Here is a 17,907-nt window from a genome sequence, read left to right as displayed (position 1 = left end):
CCATTTTACCGTTCCGAACTCACATGTAAGGTAAAACCACGGTAAAAGTGCCCATGTTGCCAAAAAAAAAAAAAGAACACCTGCATTTTCATTTGCTACATTTCTGTTACATTGTATAAATATACGTTCATCATTCTTAGTAAGCCTGGTTTTAAATTCACTGCTAATGGCATTTTAGAAAGCAATATATTGTTCTAGTATTATTAAATATGTACTCAAATATCTGTCTGATAGTTAATATACCTAGTGTGTTGTTAGTACCATATGCTGTATGTGAACTTGAATATACAAGGCAAAACCAATGCATACAGGTTTTCTTCATTTGCTTGTTATCTGTTATATCTGTAAGTTTAGAGTATTCACAAAATATTTGATGGTACAGTGAAGAAATGAATGTTATAAGAGGAATTTATAAAACATACATGTATTTAAACATTTACTCTAGAAATTTGGTAACGCCAACACCCGCACGTCTATGCGAGTTTCCTTCAGACAGTGACTGATTACCGGTAACTATTGTCGCGCGCAGTTATCTAACATGAACAAATTTTACTTTCTGTATGATGTTCTCTAAGCTAGTTTGTAATTTCAGACATTGTTTTGATAACCACGAGTTGAGTCCTGAGAGACTAGATCGGTTTCTGTAGCAACCGTGACGCTATATCCAAACGTTCGCTACATTGTTTCCCATTGCGTTCTCGCGGTACTTGTCTGTTTACCGCCCAAAATTCCCACCAAAGTTCTGCCTCGTGTTAGTCGCGTGTCACTCCTAATATGGAATGACAGCGCTACGTTTCGTTTGTATGCGCCAATCATTAGCGTTGTTTTATTTTCGGAACGTTTTGACATGATATATTCTAGAGTACAAACACATGTTTGGCACTTCTCCGATTAGCTGTCACCGAGACAAATGCCGCTCTAACGTTGACAATTACATTAACCAGGCAAAGCGCTGTCGTGAGAAGTCCGATTCAGGCCGTCGCTGTAATTCCTTCTATGGTAGCTTCGCAACTTGATGCTCGTTATGCACACCCTCCTTTCTATGCTCTCTACGATGCCAACTCCTCATGAAGCTATTATTTAGCGATCTATATTTTATACCAAGAAGTATTTGCTGTACAACGTATTGATGTTCATGTTGAGTACAAATAAACCAGTTTGAATTATACCTCACGTCTGTTCAACTCAAGAAAACACAACGCAATCGATGTCCGTTTCAATAACAATTCCGCATGATTAGTCAGTTCGTTTTATGTGACGAAAAGAACACCCCAACGCCTAGTTTTGCGATATAAACTTAGCCACCACAACTATGGTAACCATGTACCCGCAAACTCCTTGTAATTGGTCTAGTTGTTTACAACAGTCATTTGAAATAAAAACAAATATTTTATATAAAAAAAAATATTCACTGTATTCTAACTAGAAATATTATTATATAGTATAAGTGTATATATAGACACATATTATGTTAATAATATTAATAACATTTAATATTAAAGGCTGTGTCCTGTTCAATATGGGACTCATAGCGACGTACAGAACGCGTGTAAAATACATTGTTTATTTACATTACATAATATGAGGTTATTACGAGAATACCTCAAAGTATGCACGAAGACAGTACAGTGGGAGTATCGACTGATGTGCAACGAGGGTCGATGCGCGACCTACTGTCTTTGTGCAAACTTTGAGGTATTCTCGTAATAACCTTATTATTATACATCTTTTCCGTCCAAGTAATGCTGAAATCCAAAAAGTTTACAACAGAATCAGCAAACTTCTTTGTGTTGAGTCCGGTAAATAAAATTTTATTTTTATTTCATTTTCGGCTCCTGTTCATTCGGCGGGTTCGCGAAACAAGGGATAATAAAGTCTGGCCTAATGCTATTTTAATTTCTTTTTCAGTTATCTCGGCATTTAATCAATTGTTTGATTGTAGCATATTTTCAAATATTCCTGTTTCAGTCAAATTTTTCTGAAAGTCTGTTAAAGTTTCAATTGTTTATAGTATTCAATCCATTTATCAGGTGAAATTGTGTTTTCTTATCTGTCTGAATTCTTTAACTTGCTTATACAATGTAATTTGCCAAAATTGTTTAGGGTTAGTTTTGTTTAACCGTTAGCTTATTTACAATGAGGTTTTGTTCTAGTTTTCTTTTTGTGTTTATTATATTTTTTTAAGCATAAAATAGCTCTCCAAGGTTAACGTCAAATGGGTACTTAATCATTCTTGCCAGACAGATACTTGTCAATCATTCTCAATGTAATACAAACCATCTCTTATTACCTTGCCCGTACCATCAAAGATGGAAGGGAAAGGTATATTGAGGGAACAATTTTGTCCGGCGTTGTCGTCGGCGTCGTTAATAATTGTTATTGTGTGCATGATAACTTTACTAATTCTATTCCAAACTTCATCAAACTTGGTCAACTTAGCAATCATTATAAAGTCTTCCCTGAGTTTGAACAACAGATGTCCTGTATGAAAATATCATGCAAAAATTGAGAAAATCTGATAAAATATTTTGACTGTTTCTACTTGACTGATCACTGGTGATACACATCAAAGTCACTGATCTCAGTTGAAATATGCATTGTTGTACGTGTTCAATGAAGCAAATCATTTATCTTGTAATAATATCCTTGGTAATGCATCTCCCAAATCCCATGGGAATACTATACTGGGTTTCAAAACCAACTCATGGAAAGATTGCACAGTCTGATACACATTTGCAAACCTACCAATAAAATCTTTACAGAAAACAAGATGTCAGAAAATCAATATAAGCACTCCTATGAACTGGGTGCCAAACTTTGATCAAGATCTGAAGCTAATAGAAAATCTGTTTAGTTCAAAGTTATCAAATCAAAAACAATACATAAAAAATACATAAAAAGCAAAAGTTGCATCCACATTTTGAAAAGAAAATTGCACTAAAATATATGCATTCTGTATTTGACAAACAGTTCATTTGACAAATGAAAATTCACAGGAATATGTTTCAGCTATTAGAACAGAATGATAGAGTTGTTCTAATACCAGTTTAAAAACGCACTTCAAAAGCAAAGATTGCAGTGTTTGAAGATGTAGATTCTCAGGAGGCAACAGTACTGTTGACTTCTCCCTCCACTGGACACCAACTAACTATTTAAGTTGATTTGCATACAAAGCAGAGCTTGCAACATGATAGCTATTCATAAGGGGTGTTTTTTTTTACTTTTCATATAATACAGTAGTCACACAATGAGGCAGTTCATATTTGTCTCAGTGAATCATTAATTTTTGACAGACACCTGTACAAAATACTTGCACAAATGCCACGTCTAAATGCAGCACTTTTTTCCTGCGATGAGGCATTTGTTTTTAATACTAAAATATCTGAACTACTTTGAATAAAGCTGGAAATTATGTCCCTTAAAATAATTAAACAAGCAGCCTATCGGCTGAGATAGCTCCGCTGTTAGCAATGCACATTTCAATTAAAGAACTGAAGACATGATTAGAAAATGAACAATATGAATAGTATCAAAGCAATCAGACTTACAGTTTTTAACAAGAAGTCGAAAATATCACTTTTTACCAAAAAATTACAAAAATATTCACCAAAATAAATTAATTAGAGAATTGAAGATATCATCACAAAACGAACAAATCTGAGAGAGGTCCACATGTAGTACCTATATATGTAATATCAAAGCAATCGGACTTACAGTTTTCAACAAGAAGTCGAAAATATCACTTTTTACCAAAAATGACAAAAATATTCACCAAAATTAGAGAACTGAAGATATCATCACAAAATGAACAAATCTGAGAAAGGTCTACATGTAGTATCTATATATGTAATATCAAAGCAATTGAACTATTGGTTTTTAACAAGAAGTCGAAAATATCACTTTTTACCAAAAATTACAAAAATATTCACCAAAATTAGAGAATTAAAGATATCATCACAAAATGAACAAATCTGAGAGAGGTTCACATGTAGTACATATATAGATAATATCAAAGCAATTGGACTTGCGGTTTTTAACAAGAAGTCGAAAATATCACTTTTTACCAAAAATGACAAAAATATTCACCAAAATTAGAGAATTGAAGATATCAACATGAAATGAACAAACCTAAGAGAGGTCTACCCAAGGTACATATACACCAAGTATCAAAGCATTCAGGCTTGTAGTTTTCAAGAAGAAGTCGAAAAAGTAAAACATTGACACGGACGACGACGACGGACAATCACTCATATGATAAGCTCCGCTCGACAAAGTCGACAGCGGAGCTAACAAAAAAGGCACCAATGTTTTTGTAAGATATTTACATCTTTTAAGGACATTCGGTAGACTGATTCCCCACTGTTGGTTCAACCCCAAAACTTGTTTGTATTCAAAATTAATTATGACAATGCATATTTATATTGAAACAAACTATGATAATAGGAATAATATTATATAACAAAGGGCAAGGTCACCAGAGTTCAACTATGTTTATGTTTAATTTTTGCACATTTATTAGTTTTCCTGTTAAAAATATTGCCTGTTGCGAAGATTCATTACTAACACAGATTTTTGAGTTTTGTATTATTTCAGAGTTTTTGCGTTCACATGGTGGGAGCTCATGACATGTCCATCCTGGTATATTTCTTGTAAGCCAATGGATTTCGTTGTGTGTGAAATAGCTCTTCTGTCTTCATTATCATGGAACAAGGATCAGTAAAGTGGCATTGTGGTTGACGTTTCGAACTAGTTGTCGAAAATTACATTTTTTACAAATTTGCATATTTTACCACAAATTTAACAAATCTGACAATAGATCACCCTACGTATCATTGCTGGAAATATGAAATCATTTGGACTTACGGTTTCGGACTAGTTGTTGAAAATAAAAATTTTTATGAAAAATATTCACTAAAAATTCAAATTTGCATATTTTGACACAAATTTAACAAATCTTAAACAATCTTAGTACTTAAACATTAATATAACATTATTATGACTTGTCTTTGAAAATAATCTGCCCAGGCATCTGAAAAATGACAGAACACAAAACATGAGTCCCCATTTTTGTCCGAAGGGGATTAAAAGGTCTGCATTGACATTTCATTAAAATGCGATGATCAGTTTTGGTAAAGCCGAAAATATTTATGCAAATTAGGTAATTATTATGGATATATTTGAACCCGAAACTAATTAGGTCGTCGCATTATCATGTACATTTAAGATAATAATTATGCAAATTATGTAATTAATATGCGTGATTTTAACACAAAACTGATCAGGTCTGTGCATTGTCCTGGGGCAGCTATATACAAAGTCAATGGGGGAAAAGCTAAAAATTTACTATCACGCAAAATAGGCAATTAATACTTCAGCAAAGCATTGAAATACCTCATGTTTTTACACAACTTTAACCTTTGTCATGCATAACACAGGATCACACAACGGGTGATAAAAGGTCTATTAGTATGCAAATTAGCTAATTAATACATTTCCTATGTTATGTTAAACATTCAACTATGGGTACACTAAACAGTACTAGTATGCAAATTTTAACTATTTCAGTAAAGCAGAATATGATAAAAGTAAATTTTGCAAATTAATATTACATATACATACATTAAAAAATATTAGCTAATTAATATGCAATTTTGTACTAAAATCAAATTCAAAAGACTTCATCACTAAGCAACTACCAAATTGCATCCCAATCTACTCAGAGAAACAAGATTTGACGCATACATCTATTGGCCTCTTCTTTGCACACATGCAGGGATGAGAATGACAATTTTAATTTTCAACTGAAAGTAGCCCGGGTCCAAGAACCGTAGTTGATCAAATCGTTACAATACAGACACTGCGCCTTTCCCGGGACCTCGCACTTGCCGATGAAGTCACTCAATTTTTCAGTTACCACTTCATCTTTCTTCCAGATTCGCATGGTCAAAGTCACTTCCTTGTCAAGCCATGCCCAACGAAATTTGTTCCTAATGTCTTTATCGATCTCTCACACAGCTGACTCGTCGTCTTTTGTAACCAATTTCACCATTATTGCTGCTTGAAACTTGTAAACAACAATCCAATACAGCTAACAATTGAAACAATAAAATGGCACCGTTGGTGAAAAGAAAAATTAAAGCTCTTCACTGATTGGTCCGTCAGATCATACCCAGCCAATCATGTTAATTGTTACATATTACTTTGAACACTTTAAAACCACTTTGAATTTACTATTGCATTGATAAAAAGAATCGCGAACATTCCGCATTGGAGACACCGCGAGTTGTCTCTCTTCGACCATACACTGATACAGGTCTCTTGCAGCCGACAACAATGACCCAACAGCGTGTTTACTTCCAGTGAATGAACAAGATTTGTATTCTTACCCCCCCCCCCCCAATTTTCTTTTTGGATTTAGACGTTTTAGAAAATCGATCCATGGGGCTTAGAAATCCGCGGAATTGCGGCTAAAATAACAGCACAACCATTCGAATGCAAGGCCTTCAATAATGCAATGATCAGTGAGAAATAAACACAGTTAAATTCATTCATTTCTTAGGGTCGTAAACAACAACACAAATGAAGAAAACAAATTTTATTTAATGCATGCAAAATATTTTAATTTTTAAACCAACTTTTGACACTGTAAACAGTTTAGCAAAAAACAAAAGTCATCAACTATTTTTCAGTTGACAGGGAAAAGCATAATTACTTTGCAAAATAGAGACATGAAATAATTTCTGCATAGCAGCACACGATGTTAAGTAATGCAGTAAAACTAAATTGCATTAACATTTTTAAAAATTGAAAATTCAAATAAATTTTTAAGTGATAAAGTTTACCCAGTTTCCTACTTTCTGGTGTTTTAAATGACAATGTACAAAGACAATTGTTTCTAAATAAATCTAATTTTCTAACATAATATTGAAACAGTAACAAATGTAAGTTTAAATCAAATCTGATCAAACTTGAAATGGCCCCATGATACATGGCATGTGAAGAGTCTGCATCACTAGCAGGTCTCGCTGGCCCTGGAAAATCTGCAGAACTGACAAACATCCTGAAATATTTCTTGATATTAAAAATCCTGATGTCTTAAGACATCAAACACCACATACAGTGGCCACTCGGACCTTACCTCTATTCTATCTCTGCCATGGCAAATAATAGTTATATTTACATCGTAACATAAATCATTATAATGCACTGATCTTTGAGTTCAATAAAATCACAGTATTACAGACATTTGCATAAAAAAAAAAGGCGAGGACAGCTTTACTACAAGCGTTATTCAAAATTTAAACTATGCAACTTGTGAATTTCTGCTTTTCATTTGGTGGTACATGTATGTTGTAAATTTGTATCTTACACAACTGGCAAATTTAAGTATAGGGGCTACATAGAAAGGACAGAAGATCAGACATGCCAGTTAAAACACTGAATGAAGCATGACAGAGACCGGTTTGGTCAATCACTTAATTTTATGCAAGCAAAAACGTTCAAAAATCATGATTTAGGTAAAAAATTAGTAACATGGTTCTTTAGGCAAAAGAGTGGCAGAAACCTTTGTGAAGTGAAGCCCTTGCAAACACAATTCCAATAAGTTCACAAAAATATATCCCAAACTGCTCTAATAATAATACTTTGCAGAGAATTGTAATTTTTGTGTGTATATGCTACAAGATGGAATACAAATTTTTCAAAAAAATAATAATAAATTGATGATAATCCAAGACAGTTTTCTTCATTCTGTCTGACCTTTCTTCTTTTGTGATTTCCACTCGTTTTTTAATTCTTCACCAGGATCTTCTACAGGGGAAAAAACATAGTGAAACAAGTCATTGTCAATGACATAGTCCCTGTTTGTGAAATATACATGTAAATATGTGACCTAATGTGTGATGTATGAAGTTTAAACCTGATTGGTCCAGGCTCTGTGGAACTGATTTGTTAAAACATGATCGTCAGTCAACCATTTTGGATTTGATGGCGACAAAGATGTATATGATGTCTGATGTATATGTGAACTTGATCAGTCCAGGCATGTTGAATATCAGTCAGCCATTTTAGACCCCAGCCAGAAAAAAAAAGAATGCATAAAGATCTCTTTATGTTCAATGTATAAAACTAAGTTTGAACAGACATGCAAGACTGAGATTCAGTTCCAAAATTTTTCATTTTAAAACATTTTTGCCTTAAATCATCTCAACTTGGATCATAAAATGAATGTGTAGTTTGAACTTGATTGGTCATGTTGCATATATGGATCCAGAACTGCATTCTTTGAAATAAAATGGCTACCAGACAACCATTTTAAACTTCAACTGAAAAATAGACACGCATCAATGTCCCATTCTGTTCAATGTATGTACCAAGTTTAAACCAAATCCGTTCACACACGACTGAGATCTGGTTCCAGAAAAGTAAAAATGTGTGTTTTTAATGCATTTTTGGCATTAAAAAGGCTGCCATCCAGTCATCTTGAATCAAATCATAATAAAAGTGCATGCGCATATTTCCTATATACTGGTACATGTCTGATTTATGTATGAAGTTTGAACTGGATTGGCCTAAGCAAATGTGAGATATGGCTAAATATGAACAGACGAACATACGGAGGTGAATCCACAAGTTTTCTGACTTTGTTGACAACAGGAACTAATGCCATCTTGCCCTTCAACAGATCTGATCTCACAAATGAATTGCAATCTAACAAAGTTTCATGTTTTTACTTGGTCACAAGAGCTGTCTAAACCAAACATTAGTTCCACTACCTTCTCCACTGAGTTGATTTACATAAAATACCTCTATAAACATTGTTGCAGATCAGTTTTATATATGTTCAATACACATTTTCAATCCCTTCACTTACAAGAGAGCGAATTTTTTTTTTTTATACAAGTGGTTCAGGTAACAGCAATTAGGAAAGCAGGCATTTTACATGGTAATAATAGAGCCACAATAAATCACTTTTTGGGTTTACATTAGAGAGGTACCTCATACAAAACAGACATGGTTGAACAATACAGTCATTAACAAATAAACAATACATCATTGTATATTGACCTGTGTCAGTATCCGCCATATCATCCGTGTTTATATCCACCCAGTCATCCAATGAAAATGTACTAGCGCGACTTTTTCTGAAATAAACAATCAAAATCATTCTAGATAATTGTAAACAGATCTCTTGAATTCATGACGATTTCATCGCTATCATTTTCAACGATTTGACAAGAAGCAGAAGATTTTTTTTAAAAATATTATGAATGTTCAGCATAATGTATTAAAATTGACAAAGTGGATTAAATACAGATTCATTTAAACCTTCTCTCCACCAGTTATCTTTTTTCATCACAAATTCACAGAATAGTCCTGTTTATAGTCTACACTTTCCTTCAGAAGATTGGGACAAAAACTAGCCAATACTGAAAATTGACTCAAATTTTGTCTGTTGGCTTGAAGATTTCATTTCAAAAAATGTTGAAGAATGCAAGAAAAAAAAAAGTGGAGAAAAATTTGGGCATGAAAGTCTGGTGGTGAAAAGGTTAAGAACCATACAGAGAGACATTCATATAAGGGTTTTAATAAATTAAATCAAAATGATGTTGACTCATACTGGTATTGTTGGACAACTTTGTGAAAACTGTCGTATAAATTGGTCATGCAATTTTTGAGAAAACAGATATACACAAATGTTCTCAGCCACAACGGCAGCAAAGTATTATGGGCTGAAAACAGCAAAGTATTATGGGCTGAAAACAGCAAAGTATTATGGGCTGAAAACAGCAAAGTATTATGGGCTGAAAACAGCAAATTATTATGGGCTGAAAACAGCTAAGTATTATGGGCTGAAAACAGCAAAGTATTATGGGCTGAAAACAGCTAAGTATTATGGGCTGAAAACAGCAAAGTATTATGGGCTGAAAACAGCAAAGTATTATGGGCTGAAAACAGCAAAGTATTATGGGCTGAAAACAGCAAAGTATTATGGGCTGAAAACAGGTAAGTATTATGGGCTGAAAACAGCAAAGTATTATGGGCTGAAAACAGCAAAGTATTATGGGCTGAAAACAGCAAAGTATTATGGGCTGAAAACAGCAAAGTATTATGGGCTGAAAACAATTGCTCAAAATTACCTTTGTAATGGCAACTTGGTCCTCATTAACTCGGCTGGAACATCTTCTTTTGGGTCTACAAATAGAAGTATATTTATTTTCTTATAGCCAAGGAGTTTGTCAGTTTACACTGCCCATGTGGCACCTGGCATACCTGTTCTGGAATGTTAAACATGATTCTGGCACATATTTACCCTTATTGGAGATTCTAGGAGTGCTTATGTGTGAAGTGAAACAACACGCACAGTCTGTGCCAGGTTCCACTTCATTTGAGTGTACTATGTGTACTGAGTGTAAAGGTTCAGTTTATTTGCCACATAGAGTAAACACATTTGAGCAGATAATATGGAAATTAGCTCATGAATAAGCATGAATTTATTAACAAGTATTTGACATTTATTTACACAAACTGCAGGCTAGGTTCAATGCATTTGTGCAAATAGTTGTGAAGACAGACATAGAAACATGCCATTTGATTTTACATATTAAACAGATTTTCACTGAAAACTAATCTGGTCTCATTCATCAGTTCATTTATCGAAGCATATAAGTTCACATATAGAAGCGAAACAGGGCCACCAGTCGGCCATCTTGAGGTAATCAAATGGGAATGTGCACATGATAGGTGTAAATTTTGAACATGATCGGTCCTGGAATGTACAAGATACAGATGCAAAGTTTTTAAACAATAGCAGCATTAGTTTTTGGTGATCACTCAAGCATGGTTAAGTGCAGACAATTGCAATTAATTGACAGAAAGTGGTGTGAATATTAACATAACAAACACCTATTGGAGGAGCATCACACTTTTTTTCTGTGCTGTGATAACTTGAAGTATCTGTGATCAAAGTCGCATTTTTATTACAGGAAGATGAACAGATTACGAAAAGCAGCAGATTAAGGTATATCCATACTCTAAAAGTGCTCACCTAAACCACTCATGAGATCACTAGAACTTCCTGACAGTGCAACTAATCTACTCTGCAATTCTGTTCCACTGACAGTACTGTCACTCATTTCTTGGTTTTCATCGATCACTTGCTGTTTGTTGTCCACTAGCTCACTGTCATCTGTAGCTCTACATTGACCATCTACAAAGTCACTATCATCAATGGTAATAGCTTCTCCTTCAGTGACTAGCTCACTGTCTTCTGTAGCTCTACCTTGACCATCCAAATCTACAAGTTTACTATCAACTATGCTAATAGCTTTGCCTTCAGTGACTAGCTCACTGTCTTCTGTAGCTCTACATTGACCATCCATATCTATAAGGTCAACACTATCATCTATAGTTTGGACTTCATTATCTACAAAGTCACTAAAAGCTACGGATACAGCTCTAGCTACACTATCTACATCTTTACTGTCTTTAGGATTAGCTTGGCCTTCAGTGTCTACAAAATTCCTATCACCTATGATACTAGTTTGGTTCTCAGTGTCATAGTATTCTACAGCCATAGCTTGGCCATTTGCATCTACAAAATCACTATCATCTATGGTACTAGAATGGTCTTCGCTGTCAACAAAGTCACTATCATCTATAGCCTTTCCTTCTGTGTCTACAAAGTTACTATCATATATAGCCTTTCCTTCTGTATCTACAAAGTTACTATCATCTGTAATCTTTCCTTCTGTATCTATGAAAACACTATCATCTATAGCCTTTCCTTCTGTATCTATTGAAGCACTAGCATCTATAGCCTTTCCTTCTGCATCTACAAAGTTACTATGATCTGTAGCCTTTCCTTCTGCATCTACAAAGTTACTATCATCTATAGCCTTTCTTTCTGTATCTACAAAGTTACTATCATCTATAGCCTTTCCTTCTGCATCTACAAAGTTACTATCATCTATAGCCTTTCCTTCTGCATCTACAAAGTTACTATCATCTATAGCCTTTCCTTCTGCATCTACAAAATCACTGTAATCTACAACCTGACTTTCTGCATCTACCAAGTCATTATCATCTACAGTCTGGTTATCTATAACCCTATCCTGGACTTCAGTGTTTACAAAATCATTGGAATCAAAAGAGGTTGTCACAGTGCCTACATAGTCGCTATAACCTACAGCCTCAGAATGGCCTTCTTGGCTGTGATCACCTATAGCACCAGCTTGGTATCCACTTACAACCTTATCTATAACCTTGCTATCCGCTACTACACAGATCTGTGAATCCATACATGCATCTTTCACCTCGTCTGCAGTGTGTTCTGTGATAGCAACTAAACGCCAATCCCTTTCGACTCTTGAATCAGTACTTTCAACAACTATGCTATCCTCAGTGTGCTTGTATTCATCTTCACAGAATGCTAACACTGATCTTAAACCTGGGGAGCTTTTTTGTGAAATGCAACTGTCTCCTACACTAATCTCTGCTCTAGCAGCTTTCTCGATGATGTCATCTACGAATTTATTAACTAAATCTGCAAAAGAAAAAGACGGAAAAGATGCATGTGCAAGTGCAAGAACAGCATAAAGAGTACAAAACACCCATTTTACTTGATTATCATTTCAAATTACATGTAGCACGATAATCAAAATGATACATTAAATATTAGTGATGTGCAGAATATATTCAATAAATTTGATTATAGGCATAACTGAAAGAAAAGATTATTAATTGTGGATATCATATACCCTTATGTAAATGACAAAGGTGCAACTATGGTAATAAGTCTTAGTTTATTGATCCAGAATAAGTGCAACTGTTGGCTTACATGCACATACAATATATGTATTTCAAGAATATGGTTCAAGTGAAAAATAGTTTAGAAAACTTCAGGTCATGAGAAGATGAAGTAGCTCCAGACTGGAATCGCTGATGGTACATGTACTCCAATTAAGGGAGGATAGCAGTAATGAGTTATTCATAGTGTGGCAGTGTGATGATCATAATTCAGGTGCCATCTTCCATAACACATTGCTAGAGGGCGGTATAACCACAAATTTCATCATCACTCGCATTTGACCTAGACATTCTCCATAATACAATGTTAGAGGGCAGTATAATTTAAAATTCCATTCTCACTTGCATTTGATCTAGACATTCTCCATAATACAATGCTAGGGGGCAGGCTGTATAATCCCAAATTTCATTATCACTGGAATTTGATCTAGACATTTTCCAAAATAAAATGTAAGAGGGCAGTATAATCGCATTTAAACTAGATATTACAATTCTAGACAGTATAAAATTACAAATTTCATCACCAACATTTGTCCATACGAACAGATTTTTCATCAGATATTATAATACTGACCCAACATGACCTTCATGTTAACAAATAAATATACATTTAGAAACCTGTAGGATATGTAAATATGAATAGTATAATTTTTATTTCAGCAAAGATTACTACCTCTTACAAAATAGATTTCTTACCTTTTTTCTGCCCATTGTCATCCCCCACAGTATTCTCATCACTAAACACACCACTGTGTTCACTTATATCACCAGGTTTGGCTTCTGTCACGACAAACAAACTCATCATCTCAGCATCAGCTGTCTTTCCAGGGCTTGACCACTCCCCTTCGCCAGGAACCTCAGATACCCCACTATCACCACTAGTCTTTCCCCTTGGCAGTTCAGTCTCGGATCTGTCTACAACATCCTCTGCCATTTCTAGTGAGGAGAGCTTCCTGATATCGCTCAGACTGGTTGTACTCTCAGTCCATCCCAACTCCTCTGGTATGAGCTTCACCAATTTTCTTCTGTCACCAGCACAGTCAACAGTGGCCACAATGACATCTGTTTCCAAAACGGTCTTATCTGTACAGAGCCCATCACCTGCTCCATCAAGTACTCTGCTATCGATCTTTCCCAAATGTTCATAGCCATCTTTTTTTTCTGAAGAAATATCCTCACCAAATTCAATTTTTGTGCTAACGTCTTGAGAGGTAGCCTCTACCATCATTGTGTTCATAACTAAGTCTGTGTCACATTCACCTATACCTTCATCTGGTTCTTTCATCTTTGTCTCCATGGCAACATACTGACTATCGCCTTCTATGCTGTCCTCTTCAAGATCTTCAGTGTAGTCAGAAATGTCACAAGAATTGGTGTTGTCAGAAACTGATATTATGTTTATTTTCGGTATTGCTTTCACAGGAGTGGAATCTTCATATATTGCCCAGTCTCTCGTGTCTGGTAGTTTTTTTTGCAAGGTTCCATCATCAATACTGTCCAGAAAATCCTCACAAAACTCATCAACCTCCGTATTTCCTGATCCTTCTCCATCTTTTTCAGAATCAACATTTTCATTTGCAGCCACATCTGCTTTTAGAAAATCTTTACTTCGCAGTGTCTCAAAAATGGTTTCTGACTTTGCAGTGTCTGTGTCAACATTCTTGTTTTCATTGTGTGCACTTTCAAGAAAATCATTACTACAATTGCTCTGTGGTGTATCACACAATTCATCACCATCCTCAATTTCCGATCTTGCACCATTTTTTCCTGATTCAACATTCTTTCCAGCCCGTTCAGTTTCAAGGAAATCTTCACTCCAATTGCTCAATGGCATATCTAACAATTTATCACCCTCCTTACCTGAAGATTTTTCAGCTTTTTTTGATTCAACATTCTTTCCAGTCTGCTCAGTTTCAAGAAAATCTTCGCTCTGAGGTGTACCAAACAATTTAACACCCTCCTTGACTTCAGATCTCTCTTTTTCTTGAATGCTAACATCACTCTTCTCAAGAAAATCTTCACTCGTATCGCTTTGCAATGCGATTTTATCTGCATTTGTCATCTCTATCACTGTTTCACTCTGTAATGCTTCAGGGATTGTTTCCTGCGTTGTATCAAGCAGTCTATCGTCACTATCTCCCCATACATCATGTTCCTGTACAGCTGTAGAATCACTCTGGCAACCATCTGCTTTAGCATTGGTTGCCATGGCAACTTCTAATTCACTCACATTCCCCATTTGTAAAACTATTTCTTCACCACTTATATCTTCGTCATAATTCACACCTTCAGGTGGATGCACTGTTGCCAAGGCAATAGCTGCATCTACAATGCTTTTTTCATCTATGTTTTCTTGGTTGGCACTTTCTGACAATGTGACAGGCTCTGCAACCGAACAAACTCTAAGCATAACTATGCGGTATCACCAGTTGAAGATGTAAGTAAGAGTTTCACATTGGTTAAAATCCACTCACAGAACAAAGGTATTCACACAAAGGCACCTCTCATACAAATAAATAAGTAAGCAACAAATCACCTGACTCAAATCCATCGTATTATTTCAATCACATCACACAGATATCAAACATGGGAAAAAATGCAAACTTTTCTCACCTATCATCTATATTGTAAACTGCATTTACCTTTCTGGAACTATATCCTATGTGCTGAAGGTATTGGAGGCATGAAGTACAAATACAGAATACTGTATTTACTAGTTTTATTACAATTTTATGAGTGGGTGGTAATAAACAGAAGCGAATGCACTACCCGCAAACACTCCAATTGTGTTCTTTGCACACAGGAGTCAAAAACCAAGACAAATTTTAAAATAGACGATTCAATATGCAAATGAAGCAATTAATAAAAGCCTGTGATATATGAACCAAGTTTTGTTGAAATATGTTGTGTAGTTTTTAGGATACAAGTGAAACAGTGTCAAATTAGCCAAAATATTATCTGCAAATAATGATGCAAATTAAGTAATTAGTACGCATATATTTCAACCCAAAAGTAAGAGGGTCTGAAGAGAACATATATTACAATTACACACATATACAGAGTATAAAAATAACATTTTGTGTCTTTGCATACACCCTTACATTTATTTCACCTCATTACCTCATGTTTTATTATCAATGGGATCTTGATCACACATCACCATGGTTGCCTAACCTTATTGTTTTATCTATTTATTTGAAGATGGTCACTGCTAACCTTTCTGATGCAGGAATATCCTGACATTTAGGGAATTTATACCTTGTGACTGTTTTTTGTATGAAAAAAATTGTGGTACCCAAACTAATTTTTGAATTGAAAACCTAAGTTTTATGTATGCCAGAGTAGGGTTTAACACAAAGTCATTGTTTCCATGGAAACAAGTTTTGATTCCCTGCCTCTTTGTTATCTTTTATTTAATTGTACCTTCTGCAAGCAAAATAATTTTTAAAGCTTATAAAATATTCACATATTTTACTCATTAGCCAGGTCCCTGCTTAATACTTAAACCACTAACCTTTCTTCACAGCGCCTAAAGGTTTGGCATAATTTTTTGATATCAGAATCTTACTAATATCTGTATTATTGACATCATACAACTTGACTTGAACTTTCTTGTCTGAGCTTATACTCACAACTCTTGCTGTTAGTAATTTATCCTTGCACCATTCTGCAAATGAGCAAAACATTTTAAAAATGATAGTGAACAAGCAGCCTGTCAGCTGAGATAGCTCCACTGTTAGCAATGCACATTGCAATTAATAAAAACTGAAGATATCATTAGAAAATGAACAATCAACCTTGCTATTTTCAACAAGAATTCGAAAATATTACTTTTTACCAAAAAACACAAAAATAATCATTGAAGATATGATCATCAAATGAACAAATCTGAGAGAGGGCCACATGTAGTACCTATATATGTAATATCAAAACAATCGGACTTGCGGTTTTTAACAAGAAGTCGAAAATATCACTTTTTACCAAAAATGACAAAAATATTCACCAAAATTAGAGAATTAAAGATATCATTACAAAATGAACAAATCTGAGAGAGGTCCACATGTAGTACCTATATATGTAATATCAAAGCAATTGGACTTGCGTTTTTTAACAAGAAGTCGAAAATATCACTTTTTACCAAAAATGACAAAAATATTCACCAAAATTAGAGAATTGAAGATATCAACATGAAATGAACAAACCTAAGAGAGGTCTACCCAAGGTACATATACACCAAGTATCAAAGCATTCAGGCTTGTAGTTTTCAAGAAGAAGTCAAAAAAGTAAAACATTGACACGGACGACGGACAATCACTCATATGATAAGCTCCGCTCGACAAAGTCGACAGCGGAGCTAAAAAGTTGATGCGGACGACGACGGACAATCACTCATACGATAAGTCGACAACGGGGCTAAAAAAGTGGCCACCCAGATATTGTGGTATGACCGAAATTGGTAATTACTTAACAGGGTTCATGGTTTTCTTTGAAGTTTGCTGAATCGCATAAGTGCATATCTGATATATGCAGGTCAATATTTTCGGACATTTGATCAACCAGCACAATGCCTTCAGAAAGATCCATACATTGCATTTCATAAACCTTAAATAATGCTATGAATGCCAAAATAAACTGTCCATTAAAAAAAAAACAGGTTGATCAAGACCTGTAGACAACAGGAAATTAGGTTCATTAAGACATATATTGTGGAAAAATGTGGTACCAAAATGAGGAATTTGATCATACTTGCCTTCAAATAGTGTTTTAGCATCATCTGTCCAGTCATTATCAATTGGTTGCACATCTGCAAGACAAAACTTCAGGGCTTGGGCAGTAACTTCAAACATCTCAGATGGAATGATCCGGAGATGAGTCAGAGGAACAGTTTCAGTGTTAGCATAATCCATAAAATAGACCTCACACTCAACATCAGAAATAGCAATGATCACAGCACGATACCATGGACCATGATGAGGAAACTGAGCTAAGCATGGCGTACCAGGGAGCGGCTCATTTAGAACAGTGCTATGTTTTCCATTACAAAAATCATTCACCTTCTGAGTAACAGTTTTCAGCTCTTCTGCAGTTTCAGCAAACTGG

General features: G+C 34.9%; 1 protein-coding gene across 1 annotated transcript; it reads right to left on the bottom strand.

Moving 5' to 3' along the window:
* Positions 1–6,593: 6,593 nt before the first annotated feature.
* Positions 6,594–17,733, bottom strand: LOC146729186 (uncharacterized). The gene is made up of 6 exons (XM_085496088.1): positions 17,558–17,733; positions 16,322–16,474; positions 13,504–15,192; positions 10,140–10,194; positions 9,067–9,143; positions 6,594–7,809 (listed from the first exon to the last, which is right to left on the bottom strand). The coding sequence occupies exons 1-6, from the start codon at positions 17,712–17,714 to the stop codon at positions 7,745–7,747; spliced, it is 2,196 nt and encodes a 731-aa protein (XP_085352214.1). The 5' UTR covers positions 17,715–17,733; the 3' UTR covers positions 6,594–7,744.
* Positions 17,734–17,907: the final 174 nt, after the last annotated feature.

The sequence above is a fragment of the Saccoglossus kowalevskii genome, chromosome 22, assembly GCF_978046115.1.
Source record: "Saccoglossus kowalevskii chromosome 22, keSacKowa6.1, whole genome shotgun sequence".
NCBI classification, from domain to species: Eukaryota; Metazoa; Hemichordata; class Enteropneusta; family Harrimaniidae; genus Saccoglossus; species Saccoglossus kowalevskii.
The sequence above is the reverse complement of the archived record's forward strand: the minus strand, read 5'-3'. Positions and strand labels throughout refer to the sequence as shown.

Bases quoted from the DNA above. Each gene is read 5' to 3' on its own strand.
- LOC146729186 (XM_085496088.1), bottom strand. From the start codon at position 17,714: ATGGATTATGCTAACACTGAAACTGTTCCTCTGACTCATCTCCGGATC. The intron at 15,193-16,321 runs GTTAGTGGTTTA...GTTCGGTTGCAG, and splicing joins TTTAGGCGCTGTGAAGAAAG to AGCCTGTCACATTGTCAGAA. The intron at 7,810-9,066 runs GTCAATATACAA...TTTCCCCTGTAG, and splicing joins TATGGCGGATACTGACACAG to AAGATCCTGGTGAAGAATTA.